This window comes from Mesocricetus auratus, unplaced genomic scaffold (genome assembly GCF_017639785.1).
Source record: "Mesocricetus auratus isolate SY011 unplaced genomic scaffold, BCM_Maur_2.0 Super-Scaffold_100014, whole genome shotgun sequence".
In the NCBI taxonomy this organism is placed as follows: domain Eukaryota; kingdom Metazoa; phylum Chordata; class Mammalia; order Rodentia; family Cricetidae; genus Mesocricetus; species Mesocricetus auratus.
Genome location: NW_024429197.1, coordinates 39026321 through 39041133, shown reverse-complemented (window position 1 = coordinate 39041133; position 14813 = coordinate 39026321). Strand labels below are relative to the sequence as shown.

At 44.1% G+C, this 14813-nt stretch overlaps 1 protein-coding gene across 1 annotated transcript in view; it reads left to right on the top strand.

The window, feature by feature from the left end:
• Cachd1 (cache domain containing 1) overlaps nucleotides 1–14813 on the top strand; it is a 212526-nt gene that overhangs the window by 70363 nt on the left and 127350 nt on the right. The window contains exon 2 of the mRNA XM_005086633.4: nucleotides 12827–12889. Within this exon, the coding sequence (XP_005086690.1) occupies nucleotides 12827–12889 (63 nt within the window). The remainder of the gene's footprint in view (nucleotides 1–12826; nucleotides 12890–14813) is intronic.

The window sequence follows — 14813 nt, the reverse complement described above, 5'->3', positions numbered from 1 at the left end:
CAAAGCTTTGAGTGAGGCTAAGATGTTTTCTAGTCAGCGGCTCTCCTCCAGGTACTTAACAGTCAAGATACAGATATCACTGTACCCGGGAGGGTTTCTGAATGAAGGAAAGAGGGCGGTTTGCTGAGACCAGGAGCCAACCTTCTAGAGACCTTTTGAGCTTCTGGTGTCACAACTGACTATGGGTTTCAAAGCCATTTACCGAATGTGTGTTTTTGTTAAGTGGCTTGTCTCTTTGGAAGGCTTCAGCAGTGTTAATTTGGGAAGGTTCCTAATGCTGGGATTGGAACCCAGGTAATCTCAAAAGGCTTACTTCTGAGAATCCTTTTTTGGCCTCGAACTCCCAGAGATCCGCCTGCCTGCCTCTGTCTCCCCAGTGCCAAGATTAAAGGTGCACCGCCACCAGTGGGAACCCTTCCTTTTAAAGGGATTTTAAAAATCACTATTTATTGAGCTCTGCACATATGCAAGAGGTAAATAGATCAACCCCTGCAGATAAGAGTGATCCTCCCCTCTACTTCATGAACACGGAACCAGGCAAATCTGAATGGTCTGTGATCACTGACTTGTAGGGGGCCACCACAAGAATCCCACTGCCCCCTTCCACCTCTGTTTTGAACCCTACAATCTGGAAGAAATATTCTACTCATAACTTATTTATTCATTAAAATTATATTATAAATCTGAGCCCAGAGAGTCATCATTCAGCCAAGATTAGTTAATAATCAGTGCTGACAGTTGTAGCATAGAGCTTGGACGGGCAAGAGTAGTTACTATGGCATTTGTGATGCCTGACAAGTACCCCAGCTGTGGGAACCTGAAGAGCAAAACACAGGGGAGGGGGGCACTGAAGGCATGTAGTAGTCACGTTGGCATCACATTAATTCTATAATGGCTAACTGCTTTGGAATCATGGCTCAAAGTTTCACATTTAGACTCAACATTTGTGAGAATTATTCTCCATTCAAATCTGCATCTTAAAAAATTCATTGCAGCCATTCCCCTTGCAGTGAAGTGCAGATATGGGCTTACAATTTTTTAAATCAATTAAAGCCAGGTGTGTTGGGAGCATGCCTATAGTTCCAACACTTGCGAGGCAGGGGGTGGAGGTTTTGGAGTTCAAGGCTAGTTTTGAGTTCCATGGGAGATCCTGTCTTAAAAATGGAGCTCTAGGCTGGAGAGGTGGCTCAGTGGTTAAGAGCACTGGCTGCTCTTTCAAATGACACAGGTTTGATTTCTCCAGTACCCACATGGTAACTCCAGTCCCCGGGGTCTGCCACCTTCTTCTTACCTGCTTGGGCACCAGGCACTTATGTGGTGCACCTATTTATGTGTAGGCAAAACACACACACATACACAGAAAATAAAAACAAGTCTTTTTAAAAATTGAAAACGAAGGGTCAATGGTTAGAGCACTTGCCCAACAAGCTCACCACATTCCTGGGTTTCATCCCCAGCACAGGAAGTGGGGTGGTGGGAGCGGTATAGAAGCAAGTGGCATTTCCTGAAAGATTTTCATGACAGGAAGACTGGGCTCACAAGTCTCAGTTGGAATTTCAATAAAATTCCAGTGTAGTTGTAGAGTAGACATTCTAGACTCGTAGAATTGTGTAGGCTTTAACTAGGCTTCTCGTTTTAACTAATTCTTGAGACTGTCTCACTGTGTAGCCTTGAACTCTCTTTCTGCTTCAGCCTTCCAGGTGCTAGGATGTGCACCACCACTCCCTGAAACTCAGCCAAGGGGGTCTAGTGTGGACCAGGCTGTGCACTGTCGCTGTTCTTTAGGTTTGGTGTGAGTTTTGCATGATGACTGTGCTGGAAGAGCATTGAGACAGGGTCTCACCTATATATACATAGCCCAAGCTTGTCTGGAATTCACTATCCTGCTCCCTCATTCTTCTGAGTGTTGGGATTACTTCCTGCACCACCATGAACAGCTAAAGCATGTTCATATGTCCCAGAATCACATATTTAAGAATTTTCTTTTTTGATGCTATATTAATGAACATTTGAAAAATACATAAAGAACACAAAACTGGCAAGATAATTCAGGTGATAAAGGTACTTCTTACTAGGTCCAAGGACCTGAGTTTAATTCCCCAGACCCACACAGTGGGAGGCAAGAACCAACCCAAATGAGTTGTCCAACTCTGACTTCCACATATGTGTACACAGAGGAAATAAATAAATGACTTTTTAAATTTAGTGAAATCTTATATTCACGTCGGAATCCAACATTGCAACTTTGCTTAAATTCCAACAGTTGTTTTCTGTTATTCTAAACATTTTAAAAAACAGTTCCTCAGTCTCTTTCCATAATTTAGCCTCTTGCAGGCACTATAGAGAGTGAAATTAATAAGGCAGGTCCCTGAGAGGGCCTATAATCTTACAGAGGAGATGGGGCACTTGGGAAGCTACAGATATAGGTTCCTGAAGCAGATGATTCAGATCACTTGACTCCTGGACCATCGCAGGCCCTGTGCATGCTAACCCTTGGGTTTCTAAATGGACCATATATATTTGTTTTTATGGGAAGACTCATGATCAGCTGCAGGAAGGTGGGTCTCTGGCTCTAAAGCATGTGGACTGTAAAGATTCTTAAAACACCCATCTCACCATTTCCCTCCTCAGTTAAAATCCTTTTTTACAGCTCTTTATTTCTTGGCAAATACACATTGGTTCGATTACCCACTCGACAACCTCGCAGAGTGCCCATTCATTTGCATAATTTCCAGCTGTTCTCACTGACTTGCAGACTCTTCCAAAGTGTCTTTTTTTCTGTTGCGTTCAGTTGGGTTTCATTTCCAATTCACCCTGTGAAAGAAGACTTTTTGTTACAATGTATGTCTTTGGTCATAATTGTTGGGTCTGGAGCCTCTCCCGGGAACTTAAGCCTTCCCAGGGCAGAAGCACTGCCCTGATCTTTGAATACAGGCCCACGATTACCCGCTGGAAGGGTTTTCTTGAGGCCAGGGGGGCAGAAATGTGGACTGCACACGGGGGGGGGGGGCTGTTCTGGCATTCCTAGGGTCAGAGACAGTTCCCAGCCTTAAAAAGGGGGCTTAATAAATATTTTCTTTAGGAATTCCTACTATGCGACAGACCTTCTCAGCAAATGCTCACAAATGATTTTTTAAAGCTCTTTTTTCCTCTTTTCCTATTTAAATCCCATACCAAAGTCAAGCCCCTCGTGGTTTCCTTCAGTGATCTTCCCCCTGTAAACTCCAAAGGCACAGGGAGCCTATGCCAAACAGCCAGAGCCACAGTCTGTGTGACATCGCTCCCCCCACCCCCTCCTTGAAATTAAATTCCCTTCACAGTGAGTGTCTGAGCTCCTTGACAGCACAGGACCCCCACCCCCACCCCTGGCTTCTGACTCTTCAAAAAGGACTTAGTTGGCTAGGATTTGGTTAAACACCAGCATCTAAAGTCTGGAAGGTTAAGCACTAAAGTTTGCCATTCCCACTATCCTTCATGGAAACCTATGCATTTGTGGTTTGGTTTCCTTTCTCACATACAAAATAGTCAGTAGGAAAGGTTTACGAAATTCTGAAATGTTACCCTCAAAAATAAATGTGGTTATTAAATCCCCCCCCCATTCAAGGTGAAACAGAGCTGAGCTGCAGGGGTCTGGCACCTTTACAGAGCATTTGGGCAACTCCACTTTCCTCTCTCAGCGGCTGCTGGGCACATTGTCTTGAATATTACTTACAGCAAGTTACACTGACCACAGGCAGAATCTTTCCAACATGTGGTCTTGATTTGCTCTCCTTTATACCCTGTGAAAGCCAAAACAACAACAACAACAAAAGCCCAGTAACCCCTCTGAACCCTTATTGCACTTAAGGAAGTGTTTGCAGCTTGTTCGGTTCCCTTTGTTCTCCGGGGAGTTCATCCAAAGCTCTCTTGGTTTTTGAATGCTCCAACAGGAAACCAAGGGATCCCAACTAGAAATTCTTCTGGCTGAGACTGCTTTATAGTTTCACTGCTAAGTCAGAGTGACTGCTGTTTCCCTTTTCTTCGCTGTAACTCCTTTTGAGGGGTAGGGTGGCCCCAAATAGGCAGCCCTTTGTGAAGGTGACACTTAGCACCAACTTGTGACTCACCCACCTACTTTGCTTTGTGTGGTCCACCATGATCGGTGGTGGTGGTTGTGGTGGTGGTGGTGGTGGTGGTGGTGGTTGTGGTGGTGGTTGTGGTGGTGGTGGTGGTGGTGGTGGTGGTGGTGGTGGTGGTGGTGGTGGTTGTGGTGGTGGTGGTGGTGGTGGTGGTGGTGGTGGTGGTGGTTGTGGTGGTGGTTGTGGTGGTGGTGGTGGTGGTGGTGGTGGTGGTGGTGGTTGTGGTGGTGGTGGTGGTGGTGGTGGTGGTGGTGGTTGTGGTGGTGGTGGTTGTGGTGGTGGTGGTGGTGGTGGTGGTGGTGGTGGTGGTGGTGGTTGTGGTGGTGGTTGTGGTGTTAGAGCTGAGCTAAAGGTGCTGGAAAAAGAAGAAACTGAGGGTCGAGTAGTATGTTGAATGACTGTCTAGAGAGTTTACAGATTCTTGGGGCAATAGAAGATTTTTAAAAAATTTTAAGGATAAAAGGATATCTTCTTTTTTGCTAGCTGGTTGAGCAAAGGACCAAAATACAGTGACCATCTATCTGTGTAGTTTAACAAGATAGACTAAGGGGACACGAATCATTTATGCTTACCATGTGTACTGTAGTGTGGCCAGGAGCCACAGCCTGAACTAAGTTCTAGAGAATTACAACACACTTTGGAGCTAGACACTCAAGAATCCTGGAAGGAAATGAAGTAAAAGATAAACAACATTGGTTTTCCCTGGGCAATCAGATTTCGTTCTTTCTCCTTGAAGCATTTTCAAGGTTCCTATAGGAAGCATATTCCTTTAATTGTCACTCCGCTACGGAAATAATACAGAAGGACTCACTCCCCATCACCTCCCCATTCTACCAAGGGTTTGTGGGCTTCAGTGGGTAGATGGCTCCAAAGGGGGTTTTGCTTTACAACTATCATGGAATAACCGCCAGTAAGAGAATGTTTCTAATGTTTTCAAACGATAGTCTGATGGAAGTAAAAATGTTAACAAGGTGGGGAGCGCGACGCACTCACAATACTTTAAATGCACCCTGAGTTCACTTTCATCTTGAGCTAGAAGATCCGTTTATGTAAGGTTCCAGCCCCGACAGACTGTACGCATCACTCAAGTGTTAGCCATTATCGTTGTTTATGGCAGCTTTGAAACAAAACAAGTAAGCATCCGGGGCTGTTCCTGGGATGTAACGGACCTTTTCAAGGTCCTCTGTTGCGTCACCCATTGCTTTTGTTTTAAATTCTCCAGCGTAAGTTTCTTCCTCCAACAGTTTTCAGTAACTAGGCCTCCCCCTTTGTTATGAAACTATAGCAGCTTTGTCTGTCTCCTGCCAGGCACTGTGCTATTTGACATCTAGTTTTTATGGCAAGGGTCAGGTGTGAGCCCCTGTGTTTTATTTTTTTTCCCCATGCATGCTCTTAACTGCAATGGACTAGTAGTGTAGATGATTGTGTGTGTGTGTGTGTGTGTGTGTGTGTGTGTGTGTTCTGGTTGAATCTCTGAATGCATACCCTGCTTTGAGTTTGGTTTGTCTTTGGGGGAAAATGTATATTTTTCTTCCTTACAAAGGAAATATGAGAGGGGAAGGAGGAGGAAAGAAAAATATATATATAAGTTCGCAAGTCCCAGGCAAGCCCTACTCTAATTCGATCAGTGCTTCGGTTTGACACAAGTCATCTCTTTTACATGCACTTTGGAATATGTCTTGCTTTGCAGCCAGATTTGACCACACATTTCCTAGTGGTCAATTTGAGGTGAGTTAAACCTCAGAACCTTAGTTTCTTCATCTATAAAATGAGGAAACAATACAGGAGAAGCTGAGGCCCTTGAATGACAGAGGATTTCTCTCTCACCGCAGTGAGCATACTGTAGGGGGGGCTACAGTACTAAACAAAGCAGTTACCAGAACCACCTAGAGACTTCCAGACCTTTGTATCCCAAACTCCTAGAATGAATCTCCCGCACCATAGGAGGGTGCTTTTAGATTTAGAGTAGGGTTTTATTGTAAGATTTTAGGTGAGCACTCAAGAGACAAGAAACAGTGGAGGTCTGTATAGCCAGGGTCTCCAGGGATGGGCTGCCATGAAGCTGTTAGTCTAGAAGTTTTGGATGGGACTTTTGGCAGAAATGAGGGTGAGAGACACAAAGAGGTGAATTGATCATTCCCATCACCCCACCCACAGGATGGCCAAGTGCCTCTCAGATTTGAGCATGTCCTCGTGTATAGCTTCCAGGCAGTGGTTTTCATCTAGGCGGCATAAAATGAGAATAAAGGTAACAAGAAGTCAGAGCAGGAACCAGAGTCCCCTTCTGGCACTCTTGGCTTCCAGCCAGGACAGAACCAAAGGAATTTTTGGCTTCTGGCAATGGACAAGAGTCCTGACCAGTTTCTGTTTCCTATTGTCGCCACTCTGAAGGGCTGTGGTAAACGTTGTGACTCTTTTGAAACTATGTGTTGTAAAATACCTGAATGCACTCCAGTCTCTTGTCATATGGGTCATAACATCGTCTGTGGCACAGCGCACCCCCCCCCCATGATACTATTTATTTAAATGCTATTTTAAAGATACAGTAACACACGTTATTATAAACATGCTTTTGACAGCTGCATGCCTTGTTTCTGATTTGTCCCTTGTTGGTGGATACCTTGTTTACTTTAAAGTTTTATTTTAGGGGGGTAGCCCTCCCAATACGATTGGCAAACCTTTTCGAGTCACAGAGTGAGCAAGTTCAGGGATTAAAGAAACGACTGTTTTGCAGCAGCCGTCTTGTGACCTCAGAGCTCCAAGTGATCAGCCCCCTCTGAGAAAGGCCTTTCTCCTGGCCTTCCAGGTGTATAACAGAGTGATGTTAAACAGTCTGGCCAAAATCAGACACTGTCTGATCCCTGCTGAAGGTACCAGAATCTGGCGAAAGATTATTCATGAGGTGCACATACGCTTCATTTCCCTGAAACAATTCAGTTAAGCTACCACTGATTCGATTTTCCCAGGATATGGGGATTCCTCTTTAAATGGTGGCGCTGGTACTTCAGTGGTTCCTAGTGGTCCGCTGGCGGAGATAACAATGTTAGTCTTTATTTTCCCACTTCGTCCACAGTCCCTAGGATCATAGCAACAGATCCAGAGCACGATGAAGCTGTTAGCAAACTGTCAGCCATATGGACTGGCCACAGAGACCCATAAAACAGCGTGAGATTGAAGTTTGGAGTGAAAACACAGTCCTTAATTTCTTAGCAAAGAGCGAGGGAGGAGACCCCACAGCACCTCATTAGGCTTGGTGGGGTATTTATTTCTTCACTGTGGTATTATCGGGCTGTTGCTTTCATTTAAGCGTCTTGTTAAAATTTGGCAAGGCAGGTAGTGGAGCGAAGGTGGGGCCTGCTGTCTGGACTGACCATCTTATTAAACACCCCTGTTCCAACAAACGAATTCTCTTGCCATCTGTTAAGCTTAATTAAATAGAAGGGTTGGTGGGGGAGCCTGTGAGTTAAGAGTGGGGATCCGCAGATGCCAGAATAGAGCCAGGGAAGGACAAGGCTGTAGCTAGCTGTAGCCCTTAAGGCATTGGAGGGAGGGAAGAAAGAGGGAATATGAGGAGGAATATATTTTTTTTACTCCTCCTTTCAGACAATCGTAGGAGGAACTACCTTCAATTGTTACTGTGTATCTCTTTAATTTTTAGCCTTGACTGGGACATCCTTTAAAGGAGAAGGAAAGAGACAGACAGAGCTTAAGAGTAGAATAGGGGCTGGAGACATGGCTCATCCGTTAAGAGACAGCTCTTCCAGAGGACACGGATTCAGTTCCCAGCTCCACATGACAGCTGACAACTGTCTGTACCACCAGTTCCAGGGGATCTGACACCCTCACACAGACATGCATTGTAGGCAAAACACCAATGCACACAAAATAAAAATAAATTGTTAAAAAGGAGTAGAATGTGCAAGAGGCAGATTATGTTAAATTGCGTTAAATTTAGAATATCCAGGTCTAATAAAACTCAGGTGAAGGTACCCTTGTTACTACAGAAAACTCAGGTTAATATAGCACTATTGGGTGAGAATCTGAAGAATCAGGAGTCATTTAGAAAAAAGAATGAAAGTTATCACATTTAAAACGTGTAGGTGTGATTCATAGAGAGCATCGTCTGTCAGGGTAGGCTCAGGAGACTTGCTTATTGACTGGTGAGGTGTCTCTGGTTGGGACAGCCCAGGATCATCCACATTAGAGACTGAATTTATGTTTTTCTTAAGTATTTATAGTAGTCCAGTAAACGCTCCTCCTTTTATAAAATACAGTTTTGGACACATATGAGGACATTTGGGGTGAGTATATTCAAAGAGACTGCCTAGAATTCGTGCTGTGCATACATTTATGGAAGCAGAGCATACTGGGGAAAAATGCACAGCTTTAGGCTGAACCAATAACCTGGTCAGTAAAGTGCTTGACTTACAGGCATGAGAACCTGAGTTCCGTTGGTCCTTACCACCCATGTAAAGCCAGGAATGCTGGTACTAGCTTGGAACTTCCATGCTGGGGCACAGGGTGGGGTGAAGACAGGAGATCCCTGGGACTTGCTAGCAGCCAGCCTAGTCTAATTGGTGAGCTCCAGTCCCATGACCCTGTCTGAAAAGGACATGGATGGTGCTCCTGGGGCTAGCATCTGAGGCTGTCCTCTGGCCGCCACTCATACGTACATGTGAGTACCCTTGCATACACAGGGACACCAGCGCACATACAAATGTTTTTTAAAAGAGCACAGCTTGATAAATCCTCATAAAAATCCAATAACCAGCGCTCAGATTGAAAACCAGAATGTAGAACAGTTAAGACTGGCTCAGAGGGCATTTGCCTGATGATCCAGGACCCATATGGTAGAAGGAGGGAATGAACGCTGCTCCCCAAGTTATCCTCTGAGCTCCACACGTGCTCCATGGCATGTGTGCCCCCTCCACTGTCTCCTCCCCACCCATACACACAAACCAACTAACCAAATAAATGCAACATTAAATAAAAACCAGAACATAGCAGCACTCCTATTCTGATGCGCCGTGATGCCGTGGTGACATGTGGTGATGTGGTGGTATGTCATAGTGCCATGCTGTGGTGCTGATGTCCCACGGTGATAAACTTTGCTGCTGCCATGTGCTCATTCTCATTGAGTTGTTCAGGGTGCAGACATTGTGAGTGTGGACCAGTTCAGTTTCGGTGTGGGTCGGCCTGTGGCTTGCTTCCGGGTTTGAGCTGTTAGGAGTAGTGCAGCTGCGCACATCCCTTAGCTAGAGTGAGCACACCCCCACATTTCTGTCGTGTGTGTCAAAGATGGGAGCTGCTGGGTCACAGGATAAGCATGTGATTGCATTTATTGGAACACAGAGCCAGCTTTCCACACTGTACATTAGTGCAGATCCCATGAGCAAAAGAATAAGACATTTTATTGCTTTCCTTTAATTATGGAAAGAAACTTAATGACAAGGATTTAGTGAAATATTTTTATTTAAAAATAACCTTAAGTCTCCATACCTATTAAATGATATTTTTACTTTTAGTATTGAGGACTTTCCAGAATAGGAAAGAGTAATGAGAGATATTGGGCAGTGCAGTGTTTTTGGACTTCACTTCTGGGGCTTTGCAAACTGAGAAATTTTGCTACCTTGGATGGTGTTCAAATTAAGTGTTCATGAGCCGGGCATGGTGGTGCATGCCATTAATCTCAGCACGTGGGAGGCAGAGGCCGGTGGATCTCTGAGCTGGTCTACAGAGTGAGTTCCAGGACAGCCAGGGCTACACAGAGAAACCCTGTCTTGGGGAAAAAAAAAAAGAGCTCACATTCTGGAATTCCTTTGATTCTCTAGGAAGTTAGGTTAAGGGAAAGTGACAATTTAGAGCACAAAGCAGAATGGTGACCTTACCTCTTAGTCCCCCATCCCCAATTTGTTACTTCAAGTAACTCACCCAAAGGACAGAATGAAGGTTCTGTCCTGTCAACAATACTCATTTTGTGTTCTTGGGAGACACTTCCATTTTCCAAGTCCTTTAATAACCAAGAAACATTTACCTTAAGGACACTAAAATGTCATCTAGGTTCCATAATTTTGAATTTCTGTCTTTTATCACGCGACTCACATACTCCCCCCCCAAAAAAAAGCAAAGTTGTGTTTTGTTTCTTCTGCAATTTCACATGCTGTACAAAGTACAAAAAAAAAGAAAGAAAGAAAGAAAGAAGGAAGGAAGGAAGGAAGGAAGGAAGGAAGGAAGGAAGGAAAAAGAAACTGTGTAGGACTCTTGATTGTTCCATAAAGTTTACATCTTGCTTAAAATAAATCAGGAAAAGCTCAGATCTCAGTCACTGTGTATTGTGCAGCCCCTCCCCCCCTTAATTCTGTATGGGATTCCTAGAGCATCCTGAGCAGCAAGGTGATAAGAATAAGTTTGTTTCCTAGCTCAGGTGAAAGCACTCTGCCTGCACTTAATTGGAGATCTAGGTTCAGAGCTCAGCACTTCAGGTTTTCACTTGGGACATACATAGCTCCTAACTTTCGTGCTGTAGTTTTCTAACATGTGGTTTCAGATGCCTGCTCTGCCTACACAGCCAGTTAGGAAGATTCAGTGCAGCAGTTGATGTGAAACTGTAAACTAGAAAGATTCCAAGCTTGGGGGCTGGGGGTGCTGAGCAGCCTTTTAGAGCGTAGTAGAAATTACTCTGTATCACGTAATTTTTATGCACACACATAAGCCACTTTAAACCTTGTACCAGTTGTAACTTGTGTAAGTTCTGTTGGCCTCTCCCTGAAGTTTTAAGCCATGTCTCCAACATTGGACCAGGGGAAGGAAGGATGCAGGGCAAAGACCTTTTACTTTGATGGTAGCCTTGTTCCCCCAGTGCTGGGATGACTAGAGGGGTATACTCAACAAGGAATCCATTGATCACTATTGTACATATCTAGAACTAGTTACTTTAAAGTTTTTTGTCTTATGAACCTAAGTTATTAGGTATAGACTATATAGGAATGGACTACATAAAAATATTAACCTTATTACTGTTAGAATCTCAAGCATGATAGAGTTTGAAGTAACTTCGTGGACTGGCCCTGACACACCCTTAAAACTATTGAGCAATGATCCTTCCCCTTAAGAGAACAAGGGAACATTGGTGAGTGTTGACATAAGCATAGTGGGTCTGGTTGGCTTCCTGGGAGTCTCCTACTGGAGAACCCCTGCTACAAGAGCAAGACAGTGAGTGCATTCACCAAGACCTGGAATTAAGGTAATTTGTAATGAAAATGAACTGAGCATCTTTTTGAGAAGGAAATTCTAGAAAAGTCTAGAATATAATCTGGAATTGTAGTGCATGAAGATGTCTCTGGAGAACTAGGAATTTAGGGCTTTGGGAATGGGGCTTGTAGACTTATAATTTCCATCCACCTGAAGTTCCCCCCACCCATATACACAATACACAATACACACACACATACACACACACACAAAAGCACATGGGGGGTGGGTAAGGAATAAATAAACAAAACAAATACTATTAAAAAGTTTTAAAAGAAAACGTTCCTCTTGCACGGTTATTTTGATGGGGAAAGGCAGGCGTGGCAGCATCTGCTGAATGAGTGAGCATGGCACATGGGGTAGGATAGGAGGTATCGTGAGGGTTTATAATTATAATTTTCCAAGCTGTAATTCCACTGCTGTCCTTCTGTGTGTTTGCTTCCTCCGCCCTCTGCCCCCGCCTACCCACTGCCAAGCCCCAGCCATGCATCCTCCCTTCGTTTGCATTCTGTTTCGGTTGCACTGGGCGTCGATGAACTTGGCACTTAATCTTCTCTCCACAGCCACACAGGTGTGTTGTGCCGTCTGGCATGCTTTCCCAGATGCTGACAAATGCTTGGCAGCAGGACAGAGAGGAGAAACACAAATTTGGCTTTGGCTGACATCTTGAAATCTGATTCCTGGTTCATCTAGAGAGTTCCATGGTACCCTTATAAAGTTTTAAGACAAACAATGAGAGCCCTGCCCACCCCTACCTCCTCGCTATGGACACAGCCTGGAGTTTCATCTTCTAGTTTGTTACATATTCCAGTCAAGCCTCAAATCTACAGAGATATATTTTAGCTTCAGGTGGTGTGGAAGAGTGGGTGTGAGGTAGGCTAGGCAGAAGAGCTTGTGTGCCGACGTGCCACACCCTGGCCCAGTGTCTTCTCTTGAAGCCACATATTTGGTAAATATCTTTGTTATGCTCCACGGTGGGGGGTGTTGAGTAATGAAGGCGATAGATAATATGGAGTAGGTACTGGTCGGATAGGGACATGAGAGAATATGGAAAGAATTCTTTTCAAAGAGTTTTATTACATTAGATGTTAGGGCCTGTAAACAATTACAGCATTCAGGGAGTGCAGGATTTAAATGAGAAACACAACTTTGCCAGATTACGGCAGCCGGATAAAATGGCATGGGCTCCGGAAATCTGTAATTAAATGTATTTTTGAAAATGAAAAATATAGTGTAACATCTGGTTTATTTCACTATAAAGCCTGGGTAATGCTTAAACAAATAAGTGTGACTGACTTTGGCTGATATTTAGGCTACTCTGTAAAAAAAAAATCACCGTATTTTAATTAAACTTCTTTCCTATTTGAATCTATTTGTGTTGTACACAACAAATTACCCACACAAATACAGAAAGTGACTCTTAGAAAACCTAATGTTCATTTTCTTTCTTGTTGCAGCGGATCTTCAACTCCTTGGTTTACACAGAGAAAATCTCAAACGGAGAGAGCGAAGTTCAGCAGGTAGGACACTGGGGCATCTTGCTTTTCTACAGGGCTCCTTCCGGGCAGTCTCCACTAGAGGTTTACTCTATCCTATTCATGGTGTGTCCTGCATAATGGTGACTCCCTGACATTTCGGGTGCTTGGACACTGTGGATGGTTCGCAGCCATTCCTGGTGCACCTTGGAAGCATTTCCTTTTGTCATGAATATCTTTGAACTTCTCAAATGTAAAAATAACAAGGTTTCATCTAATGCAGAAAATAAGCATTGCAGCTTGGGAATCAGACTCCCCGTTCTGACTTTCTGACATGTGCTTGCACTCTTTGGTCATGGCAGACAGTCCCACCCCCTCTTCTGATTGGTAGTTTGTCAGCCTTGTGAAGAGAGTTCTCATAGCTGCCTCATGAAGTTCTGATGATGAAGTGGTGAGACCCAGGAGATCAAAGTTAGCTCATCTTGGTGGAAAGGCTCCAGCATTGCAGCAGCCACTGCATGCTGGCTTCCTGGAGCTTTTTATTTCCTCTTTCTGCACCCCCCCCCCCTTTTTCTTTTGCCTTCTTTGTCTTCCTAAAGGCCAGATTCTGTTTGTTTACAGCTAGCTGGCATCAGGTGCACTGCCTCCTGCATTAAGTCATCGTGTCGGTGAGCTTGACCATAAATAATTAGCGGGGGCCTGAGAAGCATGGTCAAAAGGAGCAGGCTTTAATTTCAGTTAATCCACCGACTTAATTCCAGTCTGACTGCTGACAAGTAACTTGACTCTAGGTTTGAACCTTCAGTGAGAAACAGAACCAAGCTACAAACCAAGTTGCAGCAAAGAGGGCTTGCACAGGATAAAAAAGACAAATATAATAAAATGCATAGTGATGTAAACTCTTAGTCCCTTCTATTCTTTGATTCACGGAGACAGCTTGATCCCATCTGAGCTTTTAAAGTGCTCTCTCCAAAGAAAGGCTTTGCATCAAGGTGAGCTTGTTATAGGCTAGTTATTTATTTACAATTGAGTTCCGTGAGCTAAGCTCAGCATTTCCTGTTTATAGATGTGTGGGGGGAGAGTGTTTTAGTCACTTTTAAGTGGCGATGCGGGTCTCGTTTTTCTTAGATACTGTTCTGGGCCAGTGGCCTGAAATTGCAGTGGTATGCTACCCTGAGTCTTATCTTCCTACTTCCTGACTTCAGCTTCTTCCATAGAGCTAGAAGGCACTTCAGAATTGTTGAGTCTAGAAGAGTGATTATAGACTATAATTCCTACACAAAGTCTGCTTGTTGGGGGGGGCGTTTTTGGTAGACAACGGCCATTTGATAACCCTTTAAAGAATGTGATCTGGGGTATCAGGTTAAGCCTCTTTTCTTGAAGTAACAGATACAGGTTCTTACATGGGCTGTCTCCGAACGTGCAGCTGTTTTGTGTTTTGGGGCTGACGTCATTGCTATACTGGCTATGAGCAAGCTTTGAAGCCTTCAATATAATTGTTAGAAATTATAGCAACTGACGGAGCACTTACAGAACCCTGGTGGGAGGCCATTTCACTATATTATGGCCAGATAACCTTCAGAAGCAGACTGTCCTACCACAGAGGCGGAAACGGAGGCCACAAGAGTGAAACAAGTTGCTATTAGGTAGGGGATGAGTTTTCAGAAATCAGTGTGACTCAAGCACATGTTGGCCATTCTTTCTGACCATTTTCTTTATTGTTTCACTCAAAACAGACATTGCTGCTATACTATCTTCACCTGAAAACCCGACAGAGAAGTCCCCGTCTGCTCCATCTGCCTTCTCACTGACTGTCAAATTTTCTTTCTTTCTCTCTTTCCTTCCTTCCTTCTCTCTCTCTTTCTTTCTGTTTTTCTTTCTTTCTTTCTTTCTTTCAGTGTTTTTTCAAGGCAGGGTTTCTCTGTGGCTTTGGAGGATGTCCTGGAACTATCTCTTGTAGACCAGTACT